At 36.3% G+C, this 21,027-nt stretch overlaps 1 protein-coding gene across 1 annotated transcript in view; it reads left to right on the plus strand.

Moving 5' to 3' along the window:
* LOC113051606 (potassium channel subfamily K member 5-like) overlaps positions 1-21,027 on the plus strand; it is an 84,354-nt gene that overhangs the window by 24,180 nt on the left and 39,147 nt on the right. The window contains exons 2-4 of the mRNA XM_026215503.1: positions 13,862-13,973; positions 14,308-14,474; positions 14,634-14,802. Of these exons, the coding sequence (XP_026071288.1) occupies positions 13,862-13,973; positions 14,308-14,474; positions 14,634-14,802 (448 nt within the window). The remainder of the gene's footprint in view (positions 1-13,861; positions 13,974-14,307; positions 14,475-14,633; positions 14,803-21,027) is intronic.

Below are 21,027 nucleotides of genomic sequence, written 5' to 3' on the forward strand. Positions count from 1 at the left end.
TTATGATTTTTGGACAAACTGTTCAGAAGTTATAAGCAAAATTAGCAATTTTTCATTTCTCCGGACCAGTAGGTGGCGCTGCGCCGAAACGCAGAAAGTAGCCTCAAGTCATGCTTGTTATGACAAGTACCAGGTTTGGTCTGAATACGATAAATCGTTGCAGAGATACAGCCTTACGACTGTTTTTGTAAGCGTTATGTAAAATTAGTTTGAGCGTTTATCGAAAATGGTTTGACGAATCAATTTGATTTGCATAACTTTTGGTCAGCACTGCCTGAAGATGATCTGGTTCAATTTTCGTGTGAATCGGACAAACCGTCTAGGACGAGTTCGAAAAAGTAGGTTTTTCAAAAAATTCAAAATGGCGGCCATATTTATATGATGGAAAATGACATCATAGGGTGCAATCGAATTGGCATGAGCACAGAAATCACAGGAAAAAAATAATTTTGTTGATTGGCCTTATGGTTAAAAATGTATTAACAAAACTAAAGTGAAATTTTGGACAGTTGGTGGCGCTAGAGGGAATGTCTTAGACACACCAAAATTGGTGTACTTAATGTTGGCACTGTCCTCTATCAGAATGTCATACCAAAACAACTTTCCCGCATTCGGTTCTATGGGCTGCCATAGACTCCCAATTGGAAGAATAATAATAAGAAGAAGAACGCCAACAAAAACAATAGGTGCCTACGCACCTTCGGTGCTTGGCCCCTAATAACGCCAACAAACACAATAGGTGCCTTCGCACCTTCGGTGCTTGGCCCCTAATAATAAGAACGCCAACAAAAACAATAGGTGCCTCGCACCTTCGGTGCTTGGTCCCTAATAATAATAATAATAAACGGAGCAATTCCAAGAGGGTCCTCGCACCATCGGTGCTCGGGCCCTAATAATAAGAAACGGAGCAATTCCAAGAGGGTCCTCGCACCATCGGTGCTCGGGCCCTAATAATAATAATAATAATAAACGGAGCAATTTGAAGTTTGGGGAAGATCGAATATTTTATGCCTGAGTTACAACAACTTCTCTTCCTATGGCGAGACATCAATTTTGTCATGGCGCTATGGACACGACCTTTAACAAAAACTTAAAAAAAGATAGACTGAACACAAAAAAGACATTAAATGTAAAAAAAATTCTAGGAGTAGTTTGTTGCAGCGGAAAATATGACACTTCCTGTTGCCAATAGGGGCCACTATATATCTTTGTTGTTCTGTCCTTTCATCTGCTTACTGCATTTGTTAACTGTGTTTTACAAGCGATTTTTTAAAAGTAAAAATTACTTCCATTTCAGTCTCTTTCAATATAAGTGTTTCTATAAATGTTAATTAAAGCTTAGTTAAAATATTTTAATACATTATTAATAATATTTTTTTAATTACATTTTTATTTTAAGATTAGTTTATGTACTGTGAAATAACAAACAATAATATTTTTAATGATAGGAATAACTAACATAAAAAAAGATTAATAAATGATCTGAAAAATAGATTGTTCGTTGTTAGTTCATGTTAACTAATGTAAACCAAAGAGAGATTATTATAAATTGTTGCAAAACACTTTTCATGATCTATAAACATTTTTTTAAATACTTTTATTGATCTATAAACATTTCTGAAATAATTATATAAAACTATATTACCAGTAAAATTCATTAGCTTTTTAAAATACATATTATTTTACTTAGAAAGATTTTTATAAATGATTTAAATGCTGTATACACGTTTCTAAAACAATTATTTAAAAGTAATCCTATAGCTCCATCTGGTGGTGGCCATGATAGGTATTACACACTGCACGTTTGGTGTTGCTATCTGAACCAGTCCGAATGAAGCGTTCCTAAATGGAGCACGAGAACAGGACAGACTGTGCATATGCCTATGCAAGGCCAGGTTCACAAGCTCTATCTGTAATGCATATTTTTTTCAGAGTTCATGTTAATGGATCAGAGCATTCACACTGCACACAGTAAAAGATGTGAACAGAAAAGGTTGGAAGTAGAAAGGTGTGTAAAGAATGAATATCTAGCTCATGAGCATAGAGAGAGTTGTGAGTCCACAGGACACAGTTTGAGCAGAGGAAACGGGTTTTAAGTGCGCGCACGCTCTCCGAGCAAAAGCAGCATATATCAGAGGATGCGTGTCTGGTTTTGTGACAAAGTAAAGGAAATGTGCATGCAAGCGGAGAGATTCATGCTCGCGCATTATTTTAATGTGTTTTTGCGTTACAATAACATGCTCTCGCTGCTGCGTCTGCACCACATACACATACTGTATACACTCTGCAAACAGTGAAACTGTATACACTCTGCAAACAGTGATCCTGTATAATGTATAACAAATATATTTAAACACCTGAAGCATCGCTACAATGAGCTCTATGACCAATGCATGACAAGAAGACATGCCTAAAAATTTAGCACTCCTGAATATGAGCTTTTCACTTCCAGCCTTCAAGGACAATTATATATATCACTCATAAATCATGAAATACCAAATCTATAGAATTTATTAAGATTGATGTGATTTGAAATTGGTAAAATGTGCTTGAAAAAAAAAATGTCATCAGAATATCAACGTGCCTTATTATTATGCACTTTGTGAAAAAGCATTTTTAATGATTTTATTGATTTATAAGCATTTGTAAAATATTTTTGCCTGCATTACAGCTTAGTCTTTTTCCATGAGCTGAACTGTTTTACTGTTAAATCAGCAAGATTGTGTAAATTCAGGTCATGTCATGTCACAGAATGTCTGTCAAAGGTCAGTATCAAATAAGTTTAAAATTATTATCAGAATAAAACAATATATACATGTCAACGTTTATGTATTTTTTAAATGTATTTTGCAATTAACATAATTCTTAACCTAATTAAAATAATTTTGTCTGAGCCCTAAAAATTGTACTAGGTTTTTTTCGTCCCTAAAACTGACAGAAAATGGTAGATTTCTCAAGCTGTAATGATGAAAAAAATCAACAATACATAATTACTGTTTTTTTTTTTCTTCTGGTGATTAAAAAGATGTAAACTCTCTCTCTCTCTCTCTCTCTCTCTCTCTGTCAGGCAGGCCCTCAAGCACCCCTCCCCCTCCTTTCCCTCACACAGAGAGAATGCCAGAGAGTGAGATCAGATGTCTGACAGTTTTTCTAATTTTCTTTTAATCATACAGTGTTGTAAAGTCGTGGAACTATGCATATTTCCTCAGAATCGCATGTTCTCTAAATGAAAAATTGTTTTGAAATGTTTGGATGCTGCAATTTAAAAATACAAGACAATTAATGTTTCCCTTTTTAATGTTATTTCAAAAAATCACCACGACAAAACCGTTCAAGCTATCCAAAATCCATTCACAATTTAAGTTTCTCAATGTTTTTTCAACATTTAGACAAAGTTTGGTGTGTATAGTGCACTTCCCCTGTGAGGAGTATGCATTAATTCACAGCCGAATTTGCCCAAAAATGCATATTCAAATCAAAATAGCTGACTTCCTGTTGGTCATAGCTTATGACTGTGAATTAGAAAGTTGTCCGTCTTGATAAGAACAATTTATGTACCAAGTTTGGTGTCTGTATAGCTAAAACTAACCCCCCCACTTTTGACAAAAGGTGGCGCTATAGAGTGCCTCCTTCACGTCCTTTTAAAAGCTTTTGCCATTGTCTAGATATCATTAATACTGATATGTGTTCTGAGTTTAATGTAAATCTGAGTTTGTTGTCTGCCTCAAAATCACCATAACAGAATATTCAAGTTTGACACGTTGCCATGGCAACACTATATTAGATATCAGTATACCCACAATAGATTTCATCGGCTGTGTTTTGTCATCATTCTGATGAAGTTTGAAGCAAATCAAGTAAAAATAAGATGCTGAATTAAAAGCATTTTGAAAATGATTCACTTCCTGCTGCCAGTTGGTGGCGCTGTAACTTTGACACCTTATAGTTACATATATGCAAGCAACATATTACAATGAACAAACCGATGAAGTTTGATGAAACTCAGGAAATGTATGTGGATGTTATTAGGCACTTCCTGTTTCTAATTTTTGCCTTAATTTCAACGCCTCACCACGGGAGAACCGTTCGAGATATCAAAAATCCCCTTGCAATTTTTAATCCTCAGTGACTTGAGATCATGTTCACCAAGTTTTGTGGCGAACGGGTGGAAAACCTCAAAGGAGTATTTCAAATTCCAGAGCATGCTTTTTTTAAACAGCCCTGAATAGCTGACTTCCTGTTGGGCAGAGCCTATGACATAGAGTGTGAAAGTTGTTCGGCCTAATGAGATCTATAAGTGTACTGAGTTTCATATAAATACATGCAAGTATGTGTGAGCTATGGTTCAAGGTTTCTGACTGTGTTCCAGGGGGCGCTGTTGAGCCCCTGTGCCACGCCCGGGTCCCAGTCTCTGCGGCGTCCTGATGGCCGCAGGTTCCAATGTGTGTGCCAATTTTCAAGAGTTTTTGAGTATGTTAAGGCCCCCAAAAACCCCCTGGAATGTTCCTAAAAAATTTAAATAATAAGAAGAAGAATCCTTAGGGGAACAATAGGGCCCTGCGCCCATTGGCTCGGGCCCTAAAAAAAATCCCTAAAAGGAAAACAATAGGGCTCTCGCCCTCCAGGCTTGAGCCCTTAATATAGCTGCAAGCAGCGATGGCGGGCTCAAGCCATCAGTGCAACGCCACCCCTGTGGCATCAGGTAAATTGTGCCCAGTGGGCACATGCATTCACAATAGCCCTCTGGCAGTCAGGTTTTAAGGGATACGGCAGTTAAAGGGTTAATCCAAATCATCTAGACTTTGAAATCACATTCACAGAACAATCTATATAACATTAGTTACACATTACAATAATATTTAATTCATAAACATTAACTATGTTAACATGAACAATAATTATTTTAAGATAATTAACAATAATTAGGTTAAAACTTGACCATTGGACAAAAATAGGTGACTGGGTCACGGGGGCAGAAGAAGAAAAAAAAACGGTGAAAAAATGACAAAAAGAATTGCAAAAGAATTAAGAATTAATGTGAAGATTAATTTTTTGTCAATTCTGCAAGACAGACTTTTCAGGATAGGAGATGGAATAAAAATAAGCTCCTAAATCTAATGCCAGATTCTGGAAGATATATTCCTCAAAGCGTCATACAAGAGTCACTCAGAACCCATCTCTTCATAAAGCCTATATATAAAGTCTTAATATATAGTATTTCACAATACTTCATGCTATTCTAATTAAGTCATTTTTGGGATCTTTTAAGTCTCTCAGAAGCTGACACCTTGTAATTCTGGAGACTCCAGGAAAGTTGCAGCTCTGAAAAATGGTGGTACTGTAGACTAAATGCTCCCTGATAGTTTTACACCTAATTCTTCACTTTAATTCTTAATTATTTTCCAGTTAATGTGTTTCTGTTCTTCTCCACTTGTTTTTTTCTGACCCCTGTGACCCAGTAAGCATTTTGCTGTCCAGTGGTCTTGTCTTAACTCTGCAATTACTGTACTGTACTTATTTTGAATATTTCTCATGGGGATCTAATAATTTTAGATTTTCAGTCTGAGTTAAACCTTTGTTTTTGGCTCATTTTATCAGTAAAGGAAAAATGCCTAATAATTCTTCACACCTAAATATAAGGAGTTTTTTTCTTTTCCAGTCTTCATGGTCAACTACGTATATCACACTCATTGCCTTCTCTAGTGCAGCTTAATCAATTTACCAGACATGGGGACTTGTGACTTGGTGACTTGGACTCGAGTCGACTCGAGTCGCTATTTTTAGGACTTGAGATTTGACTCGGACTTGGAAGTTAAAGACTCGGGACTTGACTTGACTTGAGACACGATGACTTGAATGACTTGAGTGTTAATCACATCATGTTTTCAGTTTGAATATAAAATATATAAATTATTTTTTTAAATAAAGTTGATTACTCAGCTGGAGCGCAGGCTGAGAATAGCGTCGTGACTGGATCAGGACACTATCATCAGTCATGCCCTCTCTACCTTACACACACCACGCCCACTTAAATCAGATATCACATCACATCAACATGTCAGCCTGAGAGGTACCGAGGGTCATCGCTTTTGTCTTCAATAGAAAACTTCAAAAAACGCGTGGAAAACGCTAGTCGCGCCGCTTTATCCTTGTTTCCAAAGCGCTCGGACAGAAGTGCTCCTGGGGCGTCTGTCGTTGCTAAGCATCCATGACACGCTCTCTCTCATTGAAGACGCGGAAATTTCAGCAAAGGATAAATGGATTTGCAGCACTAAAAATCGCTCGCAGTAGCTCTGCTACTGAATTCGTTTCAAAATGGCAATCCATATACAGCTATGAACAGCTGTTCCTTCATCTTAGCTGAGCTTTCAACGTTGATTCGGGAAAGGATGAAGCTGATTGGTTAGTTATTGTCACATGACCTGCGGTGTGCTTGCGGCATTCTGAAAAGTTTAGATGTTTTTAACTCGATGCGGTGCGACGCGCGTGCGTTGCTTCCATTATGAGCGCGCATACCGCGCGCCTACATTGGAAATAACGAACTTGCGCGCGCAAAAGACGTGATGTGAACGGCCCCTAATGATCCGCTAGCAGGCAATCAAAAAAACGCATTCCAGGGGCGGCGCTAGGGCTGGGCTAAGGGGGCATAAGCCCCGAATATTTTGTTACCTTGTCTTTCTCATAGAGCAAAACAATTAATCAGAAAAACTAATGTAGCTGCCGCGATTACCCAATCATGAGAAGTGCATATATATATATATATACAGTACAGAAAATAAATATGACGTATTTTAAGTTGTTTCATACTTTTTTGTTATGTACAGTACAGACCAAAAGTTTGGACACACCTTCTCATTCAAAGAGTTGTCTTTATTTTCATGAATATGAAAATTGTAGAGTCACACTGAAGGCATCAAGGGCTATTTGACCAAGAAGGAGAGTGATGGGGTGCTGCGCCAGATGACCTGGCCTCCACAGTCACCGGACCTGAACCCAATCGAGATGGTTTAGGGGTGAGCTGGACCGCATACAGAAGGCAAAAGGGCCAACAAGAGCTAAGCATCTCTCGGAGAACTCCTTCAAGACTGTTGGAAGACCATTTCAGGTGACTACCTCTTGAAGCTCATCAAGAGAATGTCAAGAGTGTGCAAAGCAGTAATCAAAGCAAAAGGTGGCTACTTTGAAGAATCTAGAATATGACATATTTTTGGTTGTTTCACACTTTTTTGTTATGTATATAATTCCATATATAATTCCACATGTGTTAATTCATAGTTTTGATGCCTTCAGTGTGAATCTACAATTTGCATAGTCATGAAAATAAAGAAAACTCTTTGAATGAGAAGGTGTGTCCAAACTTTTGGTCTGTACTGTACATAACAAAAAAAGTATGAAACAACTGAAAATACGTCATATTTATATTCTATACTCTGAGAGAGAGAAAGAGAGAGAAGAAAAGTAACAGTTTAATGTTATATGTAAACTGTGTTTGAGAGAGAGAGAGAGAGAGAGAGAGAGAGAGAGAGAGTTGTTCAGAGAGGAGTCTGTTAAATGTTTAGCTGTTATTTGTTTTATGGACTCAATGTTGAAAATGTAAAACATTTCAAACACTGTTGGCAGAAGTGAAAAATAAATAAATTTTAGGAAGTTACAATTTTGTTTGATTCCATGATGTATTTTACTGAACATGAGTATTTACAATGCAAATCCAAATTATTTTAATTTACTGACAGTTACTTATCTTGTCTTTTAACTTTATTAAGATCAGATTCTGCAGGTAAAATAACAATATTAAGGTGACTTGACTTGGACTTGACTTGACATAGCTTGTGACTTGACTTGACTTGACTTGCCCAAGAAAAAAATACTTGGGACTTACTTGAGACTTGAAGGTTAAGACTTGAGACTTACTTGAGACTTGCACATGTGTGACTTGGTCCCATCTCTGCAATTTACATCCCATTCGTCCGTATTTGTGATATCAGAAGTCCTGGAAAATATTTGTTGTAGTCCAAACAAGTTGTTCGTTGTAGTTTTTAAAATGTGATTTTTGTTAAATACAATTTCTCCTATTTGGACTTTGAGCTTTGAATCTTTGCAGAACTTTTTTATGCTGAAACAGCAACATTACAGACTAACTAAAGTTGATAGTGTGAAACAACATAATAGCACTCTTTTAATAGGCATTATTAAGCAGTTAATAAATACAGCTATAAATGTTTTGTTTTTGAGCACATCTATAAAGTTCAATCATTGTATTTTCATACTTTTTTAAGGATCTTTTTATTATTTATACATTATATATAATGTACTGGCTTTCCAATGCCATTGCCATTGATAATAGGAGTAAGCAAGTTTAGAACACCTACAGACAAGAGTCCATGCAGACGGATGTAGATGCATAACTCTTAAACTCAGATAAATGTCATGTCATGTCACAGGATGTCATAGGTCAGTATCAAATGAGTTTGAAATTATTATTTGCAGCACAAATAAGGATTCTTAGGATGTTTTTAAATCCCTAAAACTGTCAGAAAAGGATAAGGCCTAATATATTTCTTTAGTTGTAATGAAAGGGAAAAAAACACCACCATTAGCAACAACAAAAACAAACATTTAAAATACAGATTTTTTTCCCCCTGATGATTAAAGAGATGATTAGGTCTCTCTCTCTCTCTCTCTGTCTCTCTCTCTGCCAGATAGCCCCTCCCCTCCCGACAATCCACACACACTGTCAGTCACCAAAAATTCAGTCAGTCACCAACCCCTTCACACTCCCCCTCCCTCTCCCTCTCCCCCTACCTTCCCTCACACAGACAGAGTGGCCAGAGTGAGATCATGTCAGTTGAGAAGTCTGACAGTTTTTTTAATTTTCTGTTGTCCATACAGTGTTGTAAAGTTGTGAAACTATGCATATTTCCTCAGAATGATTTGATCTCTGTATGATAAAATGCTTTGAAATGTTTGGAAGCTGCAATTTAAAAATACAAGCCAATTAATGATTCCCTTTTTACTGTCATTTCAAAAAATCACCACAACAAAACCGTTCAAGCTAACCAAAATCCGTTCGCAATTTAAGTTCCTCAATGTTTTTGCAATATGTAGACAAAGTTTGGTGTGTATAGTGAACTTTTCCTCTGAGTATGCATTAAATCACAAAAGAATATGCCCAAAAATCCATATTAAAAACAAAATAGCGGACCTGTTGGTTGTAGCTTATGACTGTGAATTATAAAGTTGTCCGTCTTGATAAGAACAATTTATGTACCAAGTTTGGTGTCTGTAGCTAAAACTAAATAAAATGCATATTATTATTATTATTAGCTGGACACTTGATAAAAAATATAAATAAATAAACTTATGCAATTGTATATATATATATATATATATATATATAAATTCAAGTGTACAGTTTTCTTTCATTGCATCTTGAAATAAATATTTCTGAGTTCTTTGTTTGTTTATTTTTATTATTATTATTATTATTATTATTATTATTATTATTATTATTATTTTTAGGAGGATTACAGCCTTTAATCTCCTCAAAATAAATGTGCATATAAACCATGAACAATTTAATTATAGCTGTATTTATAAAATGCTTACTAAAATATACATTTTGGGAGAAGGCTATATAAAGCATGAACTGACTATTTACTAATGCTTAGTTAAGGAGTGCAGCTATTATGAAGTGTTACCAATGCATTTACTAATGTTAACAATTGAGACATTATTTTAAAGTGTTACCAAATCCTTAAATAATTTAAAAGTGTTTTGTTATGATTTAATTGACCTATAAGCATTTGTGAAATAGTTCTGCTTGCATCACAGCTTAGTCTTCATCTGTGAGATGAACAGTTTTACTGTTACATCCATGAGATTATGTAAATTCAAATAAATGTCATGTCACAGGGTGTCAGAGGTCAGTATCAAGTGAGTTTGAAATTATTATTTGCAGCACAAGTATTTTTAGATTTTTTTTTTAATCCCTGAAACTGTCAGAAAAGGATAAGGCCTAAGAGATTTCTTAAGCTGTAATGAAAACAGCACAATTAGCAACAACAACAAAAAAAAATAACAATTTAAAATTTAAACAATTTTTTTCTGGTGATTAAAGAGATATTTAAGTCTCTCTGTCTGTCTGTCTGTCTGCCACTCAGCTCATACCCCTCCCCCACTCACACACACACACACACACACACACACAGTGAGCACACATACATTCCTCACACAGAGTGACAGAGTGAGATCAGATGTCTGACAGTTTTTTTAATTTTCTTTTAATCATACAATGCTGTAAAGTCATGAAACTATGCATATTTCCTCAGAATCACCGGTTTTCTAAATGAAAAATGTTTTTTAAAGGTTTGGAAGCTGTAGTTTAAAAATACAAGACGATTAATGTTTCACTTTTTACTGTTATTTCAAAAAATCACCACAACAAAACCGTTCAAGCTATCCAAAATCCATTCGCAATTTAAGTTCCTCAATGTTTTTTCTTCATGTAGACAAAGTTTGGTGTGTATAGTGTACTTCCCCTGTGAGGAGTATTCATTAATTCACAAAATAATTTTCCCACAAATCCATATTCAAGTCAAAATAGCCAACTTCCTGTTGGTCGTAGCTTATGACTGTGAATTAGAAAGTTGTCCGACTTGATAAGAACAATTTATGTACCAAGTTTGGTGTCTGTAGCTAAAATTAACCCCCCCACTTTTGACAAAAGGTGGCGCTATAGAGTGCCTCTTCCACGCCCTTTTAAAAGCTGTTGCCATGGTCTAGCTATCTTTAATACTTATATCTGTTACGAGTTTCATGTAAATCTGAGCTTGTTATCTGCCTAAAAATCACCAGAACAGAACATTCAAGTTTGACACGTTGCAATGGCAACACTATATTAGATATAAATATCCCCACAACAGATTTTCTTCGGCCTTGTTTTGTCATTATTCTGATGAAGTTTGAAGCAAATCAAGTAAAAATAAGATGCTGAATTCAAAGCGTTTTGAAAATGATTCACTTCCTGCTGCCAGTTGGTGGCACTATAACTTTGACTCCTAATAGTCACATATATACGATCAGTATCATACAACGAACAAACCAATTAAGTTTGATCAAATTCAGGAAATGTATGTGGATGTTATTAGACATTTCCTGTTTGTCATTTCTCGCCATAATTTTAACGCCTCGCCATGAGCAAACCGTTCGAGATATCAAAAATCTCTTCGCAATTTAGCATCCCCAATGTCTTGAGATCGTGTTCACCGAGTTTTGTGGTGAACGGGTGGAGTTCCTCAGAGGAGTATATCAAATTCCAGAGCATGTGTTTTTCATAAAACCCTAAATAGCCAACTTCCTGTTGGGCGGTTGTTTGGTTTGAGTTATATATATATATATATATATATATATATATATATATATATATATATATATATGTACCAAGTTTCATATGTATACGTGCAAGTATGCATGATATATGGCCCTCAGTACTACAGGGGGCGCTGTAGAGCCCCTGTGCCACGCCCATGTATCAGACTCAGCCGGGCCCTAATGGCCGCAGGTTCCAAGGTGTGTGCCAATTTTCAAGAGTTTTTGAGCATGTTAAGGACCCCAAAAGCCCCCGAAACCTTGGAAAAAAATTAGAAGAATAAAGAAAAAAAAAAAAAAATAATAATAATAATAATCCTAAGGAAAACAATAGGGCTCTCGCCCTCCAGACTTGAGCCCTAATAATAAACGGAGCAATTCCAAAAGGGTCCTCACACCATCGGTGCTCGGGCCCTAATAAACAAAGCAGATACAAGAGGGTCCTCGCACCTCGGTGCTCGGGCCCTAAATATCAGAGCAAAGCCTCAAGCTGCCATTAAGACGACGAGTCTTGACCTGAAACAGCATATTGCAAACATCAGACTAATTTTTCTTACAGAATAAAAAACAACTTCTGCATTATATGAAAATGAATAAATAAAAAATAATATGTACTTACTTATTTGTATAGCCCAACCGTTATAAAAATACCCATTTTTTTATATATAGCCTAACAGATAGCAAACAGAAACACTACAAAAAGGATATTAAGCATTCTTACCTAAACTTTCAATTCGATTTTATTTTTTTCATATTATGTGAGAGGAACATCAGCTTGTCTACATTGTTGGGAAGAAGGGAGCTTCTCGACTTGTTCACAATGAAGCCGGCCTTTGAAAAGTTGCGCCCTGATGGAGTGGATGTGGAAGGGATACAGTGGAGGCGTTTAGCTGCTTTAGCGAGCTTTGGATATCGATGTTAATTTTTTTGCCACCATGCCAATGGTCCCGAATCAACCTTTGTTTTATCTGCCAAGTACATTTTTTGTTCATCCTTCTCTTGCATGCTCTACCTCATCAAGTGCGCTTTGGTATACCGCGAGGCACGAGATCTCGTTGATCTCTCGTTGCTTTGATGTCTGCGGAGCCCCTGATTGGGTAATTTTTTCACGTGAATTTTTTTTTTTTTTTGCGACTAACCACCTAATGAAAATGTATTCGACCAAGCCCTCTTCATATCGACTAACGTTTAGTCGACTATTTGGGGAGAGCCCTAAAAATCATCCACCTTTTGTCAAACATCATCTGCTCACCTTTGTGACTTAGTTTAATTACCGCCGGATAGGTGAGTAATGGCTGTAGACAGAGTTTTTCTTAGTATCTTAGTACATGGAAGATGAGAGTACGCAGCTTATCTGAGTTTTTCCTTCCGTCATAAATGCAATGTGCTGGGTCAATCTCTATGTCACGGCCTTTCAGTGAATGGATTCACTATGAAAGATTAGCTCTAGAAAAGCCAGCTGCATCAGAGTCCTGGCTCCTTCCTGCAACCCCACCAGTTGTACGTTATTTCTCCTTCTCCTATCTTCAGTGTCTGTCATTTTATTTGTGAGTTGATTTCTTAAGTTTAGCCTCATATACTCACGTGCAGCTGCTTGAACAGAATCTATCCAGTCCCGTGTCTGCTTTGCTGCATTGGTTAGCTTTTCAGCTTTTGCTTTTAGCTCTTTTATAGAATTGTTGGTCGTTTGTAGGTAAAGAGTGGTTCAAAATTTACTGACAGGAAATACACAAATTCTGACAAAATGAGCAGAGTGAAGGACTGTGTGTTCATTGCTGCCGAAGGGTCACGTGATCTCCCAAATACTCGAATTTTTCATGGTATCGTTTACAAGGAGAAGCTATTTTATTGCATTGCACATGACCTTCTGTAATGCCAACATCTATAAAAGACTCAGCCCACCTGTTCACTTAAGCATGTAAATGTTTATCTCATCCTAAAGGAAATCACACATGTCAAGCAATAAGAACTGTAACTCAAATGTTGTTTAAAAAACATGTACCTTCCAGAAAGAGATCCAATTGCAGCAGCACCCATGTACACCCTCTGCCGGAAACCTTGAAACTGCTTAGGGTGTGTCGGAAATGTAACAGCCCTTACCATCATCAGTTATATTTGCCTAGGTTTCATGAGCAGCTGTTTCATCAAGAAGAATCAGTCATAATTTATTTGAGTGTTTATCGGTTTAATAACTCACCAGATCCTTTTGTCTGTTATTGAACAAGTGTTTAGAAAAATATTAAGCCTTTTTCACTATATCTCTGATAGTTTTGCATGATATGAGATCAGATTCATAACCAAAAACTTTTTAATCGAGGGATGGCTCACTCATGTCCCAGAAATGAATGATTATGATCTCCCAGAGATTACGGACTATGTCTGGCTAAGTATACTCAGGGAGGTGTTGATAACATTACTGGCATGACAGGATAGAAGTTTATTTGAATTTAATATATGACTGCGCTAACAGTTTTTTTTCTTTCTTTTGAAATAGGTGGTGTCTGATGCTGCAGGCCAAGGCATCACCATCACAGGAGACAAAACCTTTAACAACTGGAATTGGCCCAATGCTGTCATTTTTGCTGCTACAGTTATTACAACTATTGGTAAGGATCTGATCTATTTACTCATTGTGAAAATCAAGTGGATCTGTTCACTGAATCTGTGAAACAATAATTTAATTAGCTAAAAATAATCAGGGAATTGATGAATATTTATGCTACAGTCATTACAAATATTATTATTATTATTTATTTTATTTTTCACAAAGAACTTTTAAGCATTGTTTTTCACTATATATTATTTTATTCTTTTTAATACTCAGATAAATATATGAATTTCATGTCTAAATGATAGAACACATTGTGTTCAGACTGTAATGAGATAAATTGTATTTATCGTAAGCTGAATGTTTTCACCAAAACATTTTTTTTTTCACAGGTTATGGAAATATTGCTCCCAAAACACCTTCAGGGAGGGTGTTCTGTATTTTTTATGGTCTTTTTGGAGTGCCGCTGTGTTTTACTTGGATTAGTGAACTTGGAAAGTTTTTTGGTGGAAGAGCTAAACATCTTGGGCAATATCTTACTAAGAAAGGGGTAACATTGGTAAGGAATAATAATAATAAAAAAAAACATTACATTTGAAATCTTAATTTCATTATAATATCAGCTGTGAAACCTCTTAACTGCATTTTTCTAATTTTCATATTATAAGGTTATTAATTGTGTATGTGTGTGTGTGTTTGTGTGTGTTTCTTCTTAAAGCGGAGAACACAGTTCACCTGCACAGCTGTCTTTCTGTTATGGGGTGTGTTGGTGCATTTGGTGATTCCCCCATTTGTATTCATGTCTCAAGAAGGCTGGACCTATATCGAGGGCTTGTATTTTTCTTTTGTCACTTTGACAACAATTGGATTTGGTGATCTTGTAGCAGGTGGGTGACTGAGTTCAAAACAGCTTTTTATCATAAATCACCTGATAAAATGAATTTAGCCCCTTATGTTGGATAAAAAAAGCCAAAATACTTATCTACTGTTTAAGCTTATTAGTGGCAGACAAGGCATCACTGTTGTTATCTCGTATGCTTATTTTTAGCACCTATTATTATCCCATACACCAATAATAACAATAATAATTAGATTATTATACATATTTAATTTATCATCATCATCATCTTCATTATTATGTAACAGCATTTAGCATACTACGTATAAATTGGGTTGGGAAATATGGAAAAATATATTTAAAAAAAATTCAGTAAACAATTATTTCACAATTTTATCATAATTATTTTTCATGTTGTTTTTTTATAGAATATTTTGACATACTGAGCCTTAGAGACAAACTAATGCCTCCATTTAAAAATGCAGTCCTACAAAGCAACAAAAATAGAAGTGGTTAACTATAGAACATTCAACAAGACTTGCATTCAGTTACAATCAACGACTTATCACAAAATGAACATTGTTGCCAATGCTAGATTTATTTTTAAACCAGTCAACACTCAGACAGCTTTCTTTTTTTAGGTAATAGCATCTAACAAAGTATATAATAAACAAAGATATGCATACAAGGTTGAAAAAAGTTTAAATGAAAATAGCTTATTTTAAAAAGGTTAAAAGAAATGTTTGAATAAAAATATTAACTTGGTCTAGTTAAAAATGCAGTCATAGATAAACATTAACACACAAACATCAAAATAAACATTGGCTTCAAAAAGTAAACACAACACTATAACACTATAAAAATTATTATTATTTTTTTAAATAATTAAAATGGTAAAAAGTGAAATGTGAGACCCAAAACAAATCAACCAAATGTGCAAAAATATTTCTGAATCCTGACTCTTGTAAACTTAGCAATAGCAGTTTTAGAACATACCTTTCACCTTTTTACAACTTACATCTCTTTATAAAAGCGTGCAAAGTATGACTTTGAGTTGTGACAGTGAGGAAATTTTCCCACAAGTTAATCGGTGTGAGACAACACCGATAATACCGGTATCACTGCGGGGACATTCCCTTTTTTTCCGCTTTCCTTTGCTTTTAAATACCTTAAAAGCGCCGTGTGCATTTTACCCCACTTTTGAACTAGCGTCAGTTCTGCGTCAATTGTTTGAATGCAACAACAAAATACAAAGTCAAACTCACTTCAGCTTACGTAGTTATAAAACATATAACTTTTATTAATAAAACAAATTAAAATACACCATTCTATAGGGCAGGCTATTCCTAATATAAAATGTAACTTTCCTCTTTTTGTTCTTCGATTTAGTTACTAACGAGAGTTTATCACATAGATCAATTATTGTTTAATGAACTTGATTCCCCCTGTTCTGTGGCACTTTATAACAAATATCCAAATGAAGGACCAGAGAAACAGTGTCTTTGATTTCACATTGCTAAATCCAATAAAGGTTCTTATCTGAGCTGAAGTTTTGTCCTGAGAAAAAGATGAAACTATGCAACATAAAAATAAAAAAAAAACATTGAGTGCGTTGAAATTGGTTTCCATGAAGAAAAACATTGAGTACGTTGAACAACTTCTCTCAAAAACAAAACAAACAAATCCAATCCACCACAAAATCCTTTTTGAACCAATAGGCTTCCCAATTCACCCTAAGATGCATGGTAAATGAATATTTCTTAACATTGAGCTTAAAACCCTACGGTTTCTCAATGATTCCAAGTTTTCTAAGGTAGCCTCCAAGAAACATGTGCTCCCACTACCCCAGAACTGACTTGCTTCTTCATGCCAGCTTCTTCTTATATGCCATACAGGTAAGCATATATAGCGCACTATAATGGCTTGTAGTATCTCTACAGTACATTGGGAGGGAAGATGGCGCCGGTGTCTGTGGTGTGCCGTCGGTCTCGTGGTGAAATCCACAGTTTGTTTGTTTTATTTTGTTTTATTTCTTATTTTATACAGTACGCCTTGTCATCATTTGTCTATGACAAATTAGCGCTGTTAAGCCTACAACCTAGCGCAAACGAACTATTATCTCAAGCACGATATGGCTCATATCACTCACCTCCGTTTCTGAAGTCAATACCTGGCTACCTTCGTCGTTGGCCAAGTTCCCTACCGGCGAGGAGGCGTCGGAAACGGCGCGGATGTCGGGGTGGTCTTGCCGTTAAGCTGAAGCACTTCCTGCAACAACAGCGCGAGTCGCGGTCTTTTCAGGCTCTTCATCATGGAAAGGGTTTGGCCGGCGATTTCTTCATTCGCTCGCGCTCCCTGGATCCAGTGCAAAATTGGAATATTCCACTGACTCTGGCTGTGGATGCTGTGCTTCCTGTCTACGGCTCGCCCTGAGTCCACCGTGGGGGAGTGTGCTTGCACCATCTTCGTGCTTTTCCCCGGACACCGCGATCTGAGGTTTTGTCTGAAAATTCGCGTCGGCTTACAATGGCATTGTTAAATGTCAGATCAGTGGTAAATAAAACTGTTATTATAAATGACTTCTTCTCTTCGCGGAAATTGGACTTCTTGTTCATTACAGAATCTTGGCTTACTACTGGGGATCTTAGCCCTTTCTCGGAACTTTTACCTCCAAAATGTTTGTTCTTAAATTCACCTCGTAAATCTGGTCGTGGTGGAGGCTTGGTTACTATTTTTAAAGAAACATTTTCTTGCCACCAAATTATGATAAATGACTATCAGAGTTTTGAGCTGCAGCTGTTTATACTGGACATGAATTTCCCACTTTTGGTTGCTCTGAAATACCGCCCCCCGAAAAAGCAGAACACAAACTTTTTAAATGAGTTTGCAGACTTCCTGGGGGAATTTATACCAAAATATGACAAATTGTTGATCCTTGGTGATTTTAATGTACATGTATGCTGCACAGTGGATTCATTAGCTAAAGAATTTGTTGTTCTACTAAATGCATTTGATCTAGAACAACATGTGAATGTCCCCACTCATAAAATGGGACATACACTTGATCTGGTGCTATCATATGGCTTTTCTCTGTCGGATCCTGAGGTGTCTGACAATGTGTTTTCTGATCATAAATCTGTCTTGTTTTCTGTTCCTTGGTTTTCTAATATTCCAAAAGTCACTCAATGTACCCGTAAATCTCGATTAATCACCTCTACCACCAGCAAAGCCTTTTCATTAGCTTTCTGTGACGCTTTTAAATCAGTAGATGTCAGTAAATGTGACTTGAGTGCAGAGGACCTCCTGTCCAGACTGTCTTAGACTCAGTTGCTCCTGTAACATCCACAAAACTTAAACCTAGATCTGAGCCTTGGATCGATGAAAACATACGTTCTCTGAGGCAGTGTTGTAGGAGAGCGGAGCGAAAGTGGAAAAAGGACCGGCTCCAAATTTCATTTGAAATTTTAAGTGACTCACTATCAAAATTTCAGAAGTCAGTGAGAGCAGCTAAATCCAGGTACTTTGCGGCAATCATTGAAAATAATTACCATAGACCTAAAACACTTTTTACTATTTTTAACGCTGTTGTTAATCCAACTATTCGTGAGCACCCAGATGCGTCAAAAACTATGTGTGATGACTTTCTTAGATATTTTATAAATAAAATCAATGATATCAGGTTAGGGATAGTCCCACCTGCGTTTGATCCTTCAATTACTACTTTTGGTTCTGCTGAGTTGAACCAGTTTGAACCTATATATCTTCAAGAAATAGTGTGTCAGTTAAAGCCGTCTGGCTCCTCTATTGATGCTCTTCCATCATATTTCTTCAAACAAGTTTTTGATGCTGTGGGTCCTTATTTTGTGACCATGATAAATCAATGTTTGGAAAGTAGTATTGTACCTGATGTGTTAAAACATGCCACAGTTTATCCCTTGCTTAAAAGGCCGAACTTAGATCCTTCTGTTTTAGCCAACTACAGACCCATTTCTAATTTGTCTTTTATTTCAGAGATCTTAGAAAAAGTAGTTCTGCAACATCTACAAAGCTTTCTGGATGAAAATAAGATCCTTGACGTTTTTCAATCAGGTTTTAGAAAACACCACTCAACTGAGACTGCACTTCTGAAGGTTTTAAATGATATTTTATTAACTGGTGACTCATGCTGTGCTAGTGCTCCGCTCCTAGACTTGAGTGCTGCTTTTGACACTGTGGACCATGCCATCCTGCTAGCTCGTTTGGAACACTGTGTAGGCATAAAAGGAAGTGCTCTTGAATGGTTTAACTCTTATCTTTCAAATCGAAGTTTCAGAGTTAACATTGGTGAACATTTTTCTGAGGAAGCTACCTTGTCCTGTGGTGTTCCCCAGGGCTCCATTTTAGCTCCTATTCTTTTTTCATTGTATATGCTCCCTTTGGGTTCTATTTTTAGAAAGCATGGCCTGTCATTTCATTGCTACGCAGACGATACTCAAATCTATTCGCCCTTAAAACAGAGCTCAAATGGTTTGGAAGCACTTATGTCTTGCCTGTCTGATGTGAAAGCCTGGTTGTCTTTAAATTTTTTAAATTTTAATGAGAGTAAAACAGAAATAATTGTGTTTGGTCCATCAAATTCTTTAACTGCGCCTAAAGTAACCCTAGGCGATAAAAATCTATCTGTGAAGCCTTGGGTAAAAAATCTGGGTGTTATCTTCGATGATGGTCTAAAGTTTGACAAACAGATAAATTCAGTGGTTAAATCATGTTTCTTTCAGCTTCGACTACTAGCAAAAGTTAAACCCATTTTATCTACAAGAAATTTCGAAAAAATTATTCATGCTTTTATTACATCTAGATTGGACTACTGCAATTCGCTGTATCTAGGGATTAGTCAGTCAGCCCTATTTCGCTTGCAGATAGTTCAAAATGCAGCTGCTAGGCTTTTATCGCGCTCCAAAAAATGGGAGCATATTACACCGGTTTTACACTCTCTACACTGGCTACCCGTGCGCTATCGAGTTAATTTTAAAATTCTACTTTTAGTGTTTAAATCATTAAATGGTCTTGCCCCTACTTATCTTTCTGATTTATTGACTGAACACCGACCCCTCTTGTCTCTCCGGTCGTCCAACCAGAGATTATTATGCATCCTCAAGTCGAGGCTGAAATGTAGGGGGGACCGCGCTTTCTCGGTAGCTGCCCCTAGATTGTGGAATGCATTACCCCTTTGTATTAGATCTGCACCTTCACTATCCGTTTTTAAATCTACGTTGAAAACGTACCTTTTTGATTTAGCATTTTAAAAAGGCGAATTTTCTACTGTATTGTTTTATTGTTTTTATTGTATTATGTTTTGTCTTATTGAAATGATTTTATAGTTGTTTAGCACATTGGTCAACCAGTGGTTGTGTTTAATAGTGCTATATAAATAAAATTGACATTGACAGTACACCTTTCCATTCTTTCATTGCAGAATAACAGATATAAAATCACAGATATTTCACTCTGTTACAAAAATAACAAATAACTTAGATAAAGTTTATATAGGTATACAAAACTGGAAAAAAGTATACATGTAAAATATATAACCAAATATGAAACGTAAAATGTTTATTAACAAAAAGAGTAGGAAAGCTTGGAGGCACGGCACACACCTTGATGTCAAATAAAGTAAATAAATGACACCGTTTAAATAAATAAATAATCAGCAAAAAATTTGGAACCAATTAAATAAGAAACAAATGTTAAAAAAAAACTTCCAAAATCACCTTAGATAAACGACAAAAGTCAGGAGGGTTTTCAAAATCCAAAATATTGCCAAAAAGGTGCTTCTGCATTTCGTTTTAAATCAGCCGTCATTGTCTTGTCTTTCTCACCTCACTCTTTTTGTCAGTCAGCTCTCCTCACTGGATAAAATAAATCTGAAATTTGATGCGACTGTCGTTCGGCACGCTACATTGAGCTGCCGTGTTCAGTTTTTAATTGTAGTATCTGTTCTTTTACTGAATTAAATGATTTGTATTACTACAAAAAATCAAAATGACAGTGGGGGTTGGTGCCACGGTGGGCAAGTAATGTAACTGGTGTTGTGGCTTAACATCGGTATCTTCATCAACACTGTCTATCACGACAAGCCTAGTATGACTGATCATAATCACAAATCTTTAGAGAGGAAAACCTGTTGATTGACTTTATCTGGCTTGAGAGTTGCCCTATGGCAGCCAGGTGACAATATTGCCACCAATGCGGAAGGCTCTTTCTGAGAGAGCACTTGTTGCTGGGAATGCACTTT

Source organism: Carassius auratus, chromosome 32, assembly GCF_003368295.1.
Source record: "Carassius auratus strain Wakin chromosome 32, ASM336829v1, whole genome shotgun sequence".
Classification (NCBI taxonomy): Eukaryota; Metazoa; Chordata; class Actinopteri; order Cypriniformes; family Cyprinidae; genus Carassius; species Carassius auratus.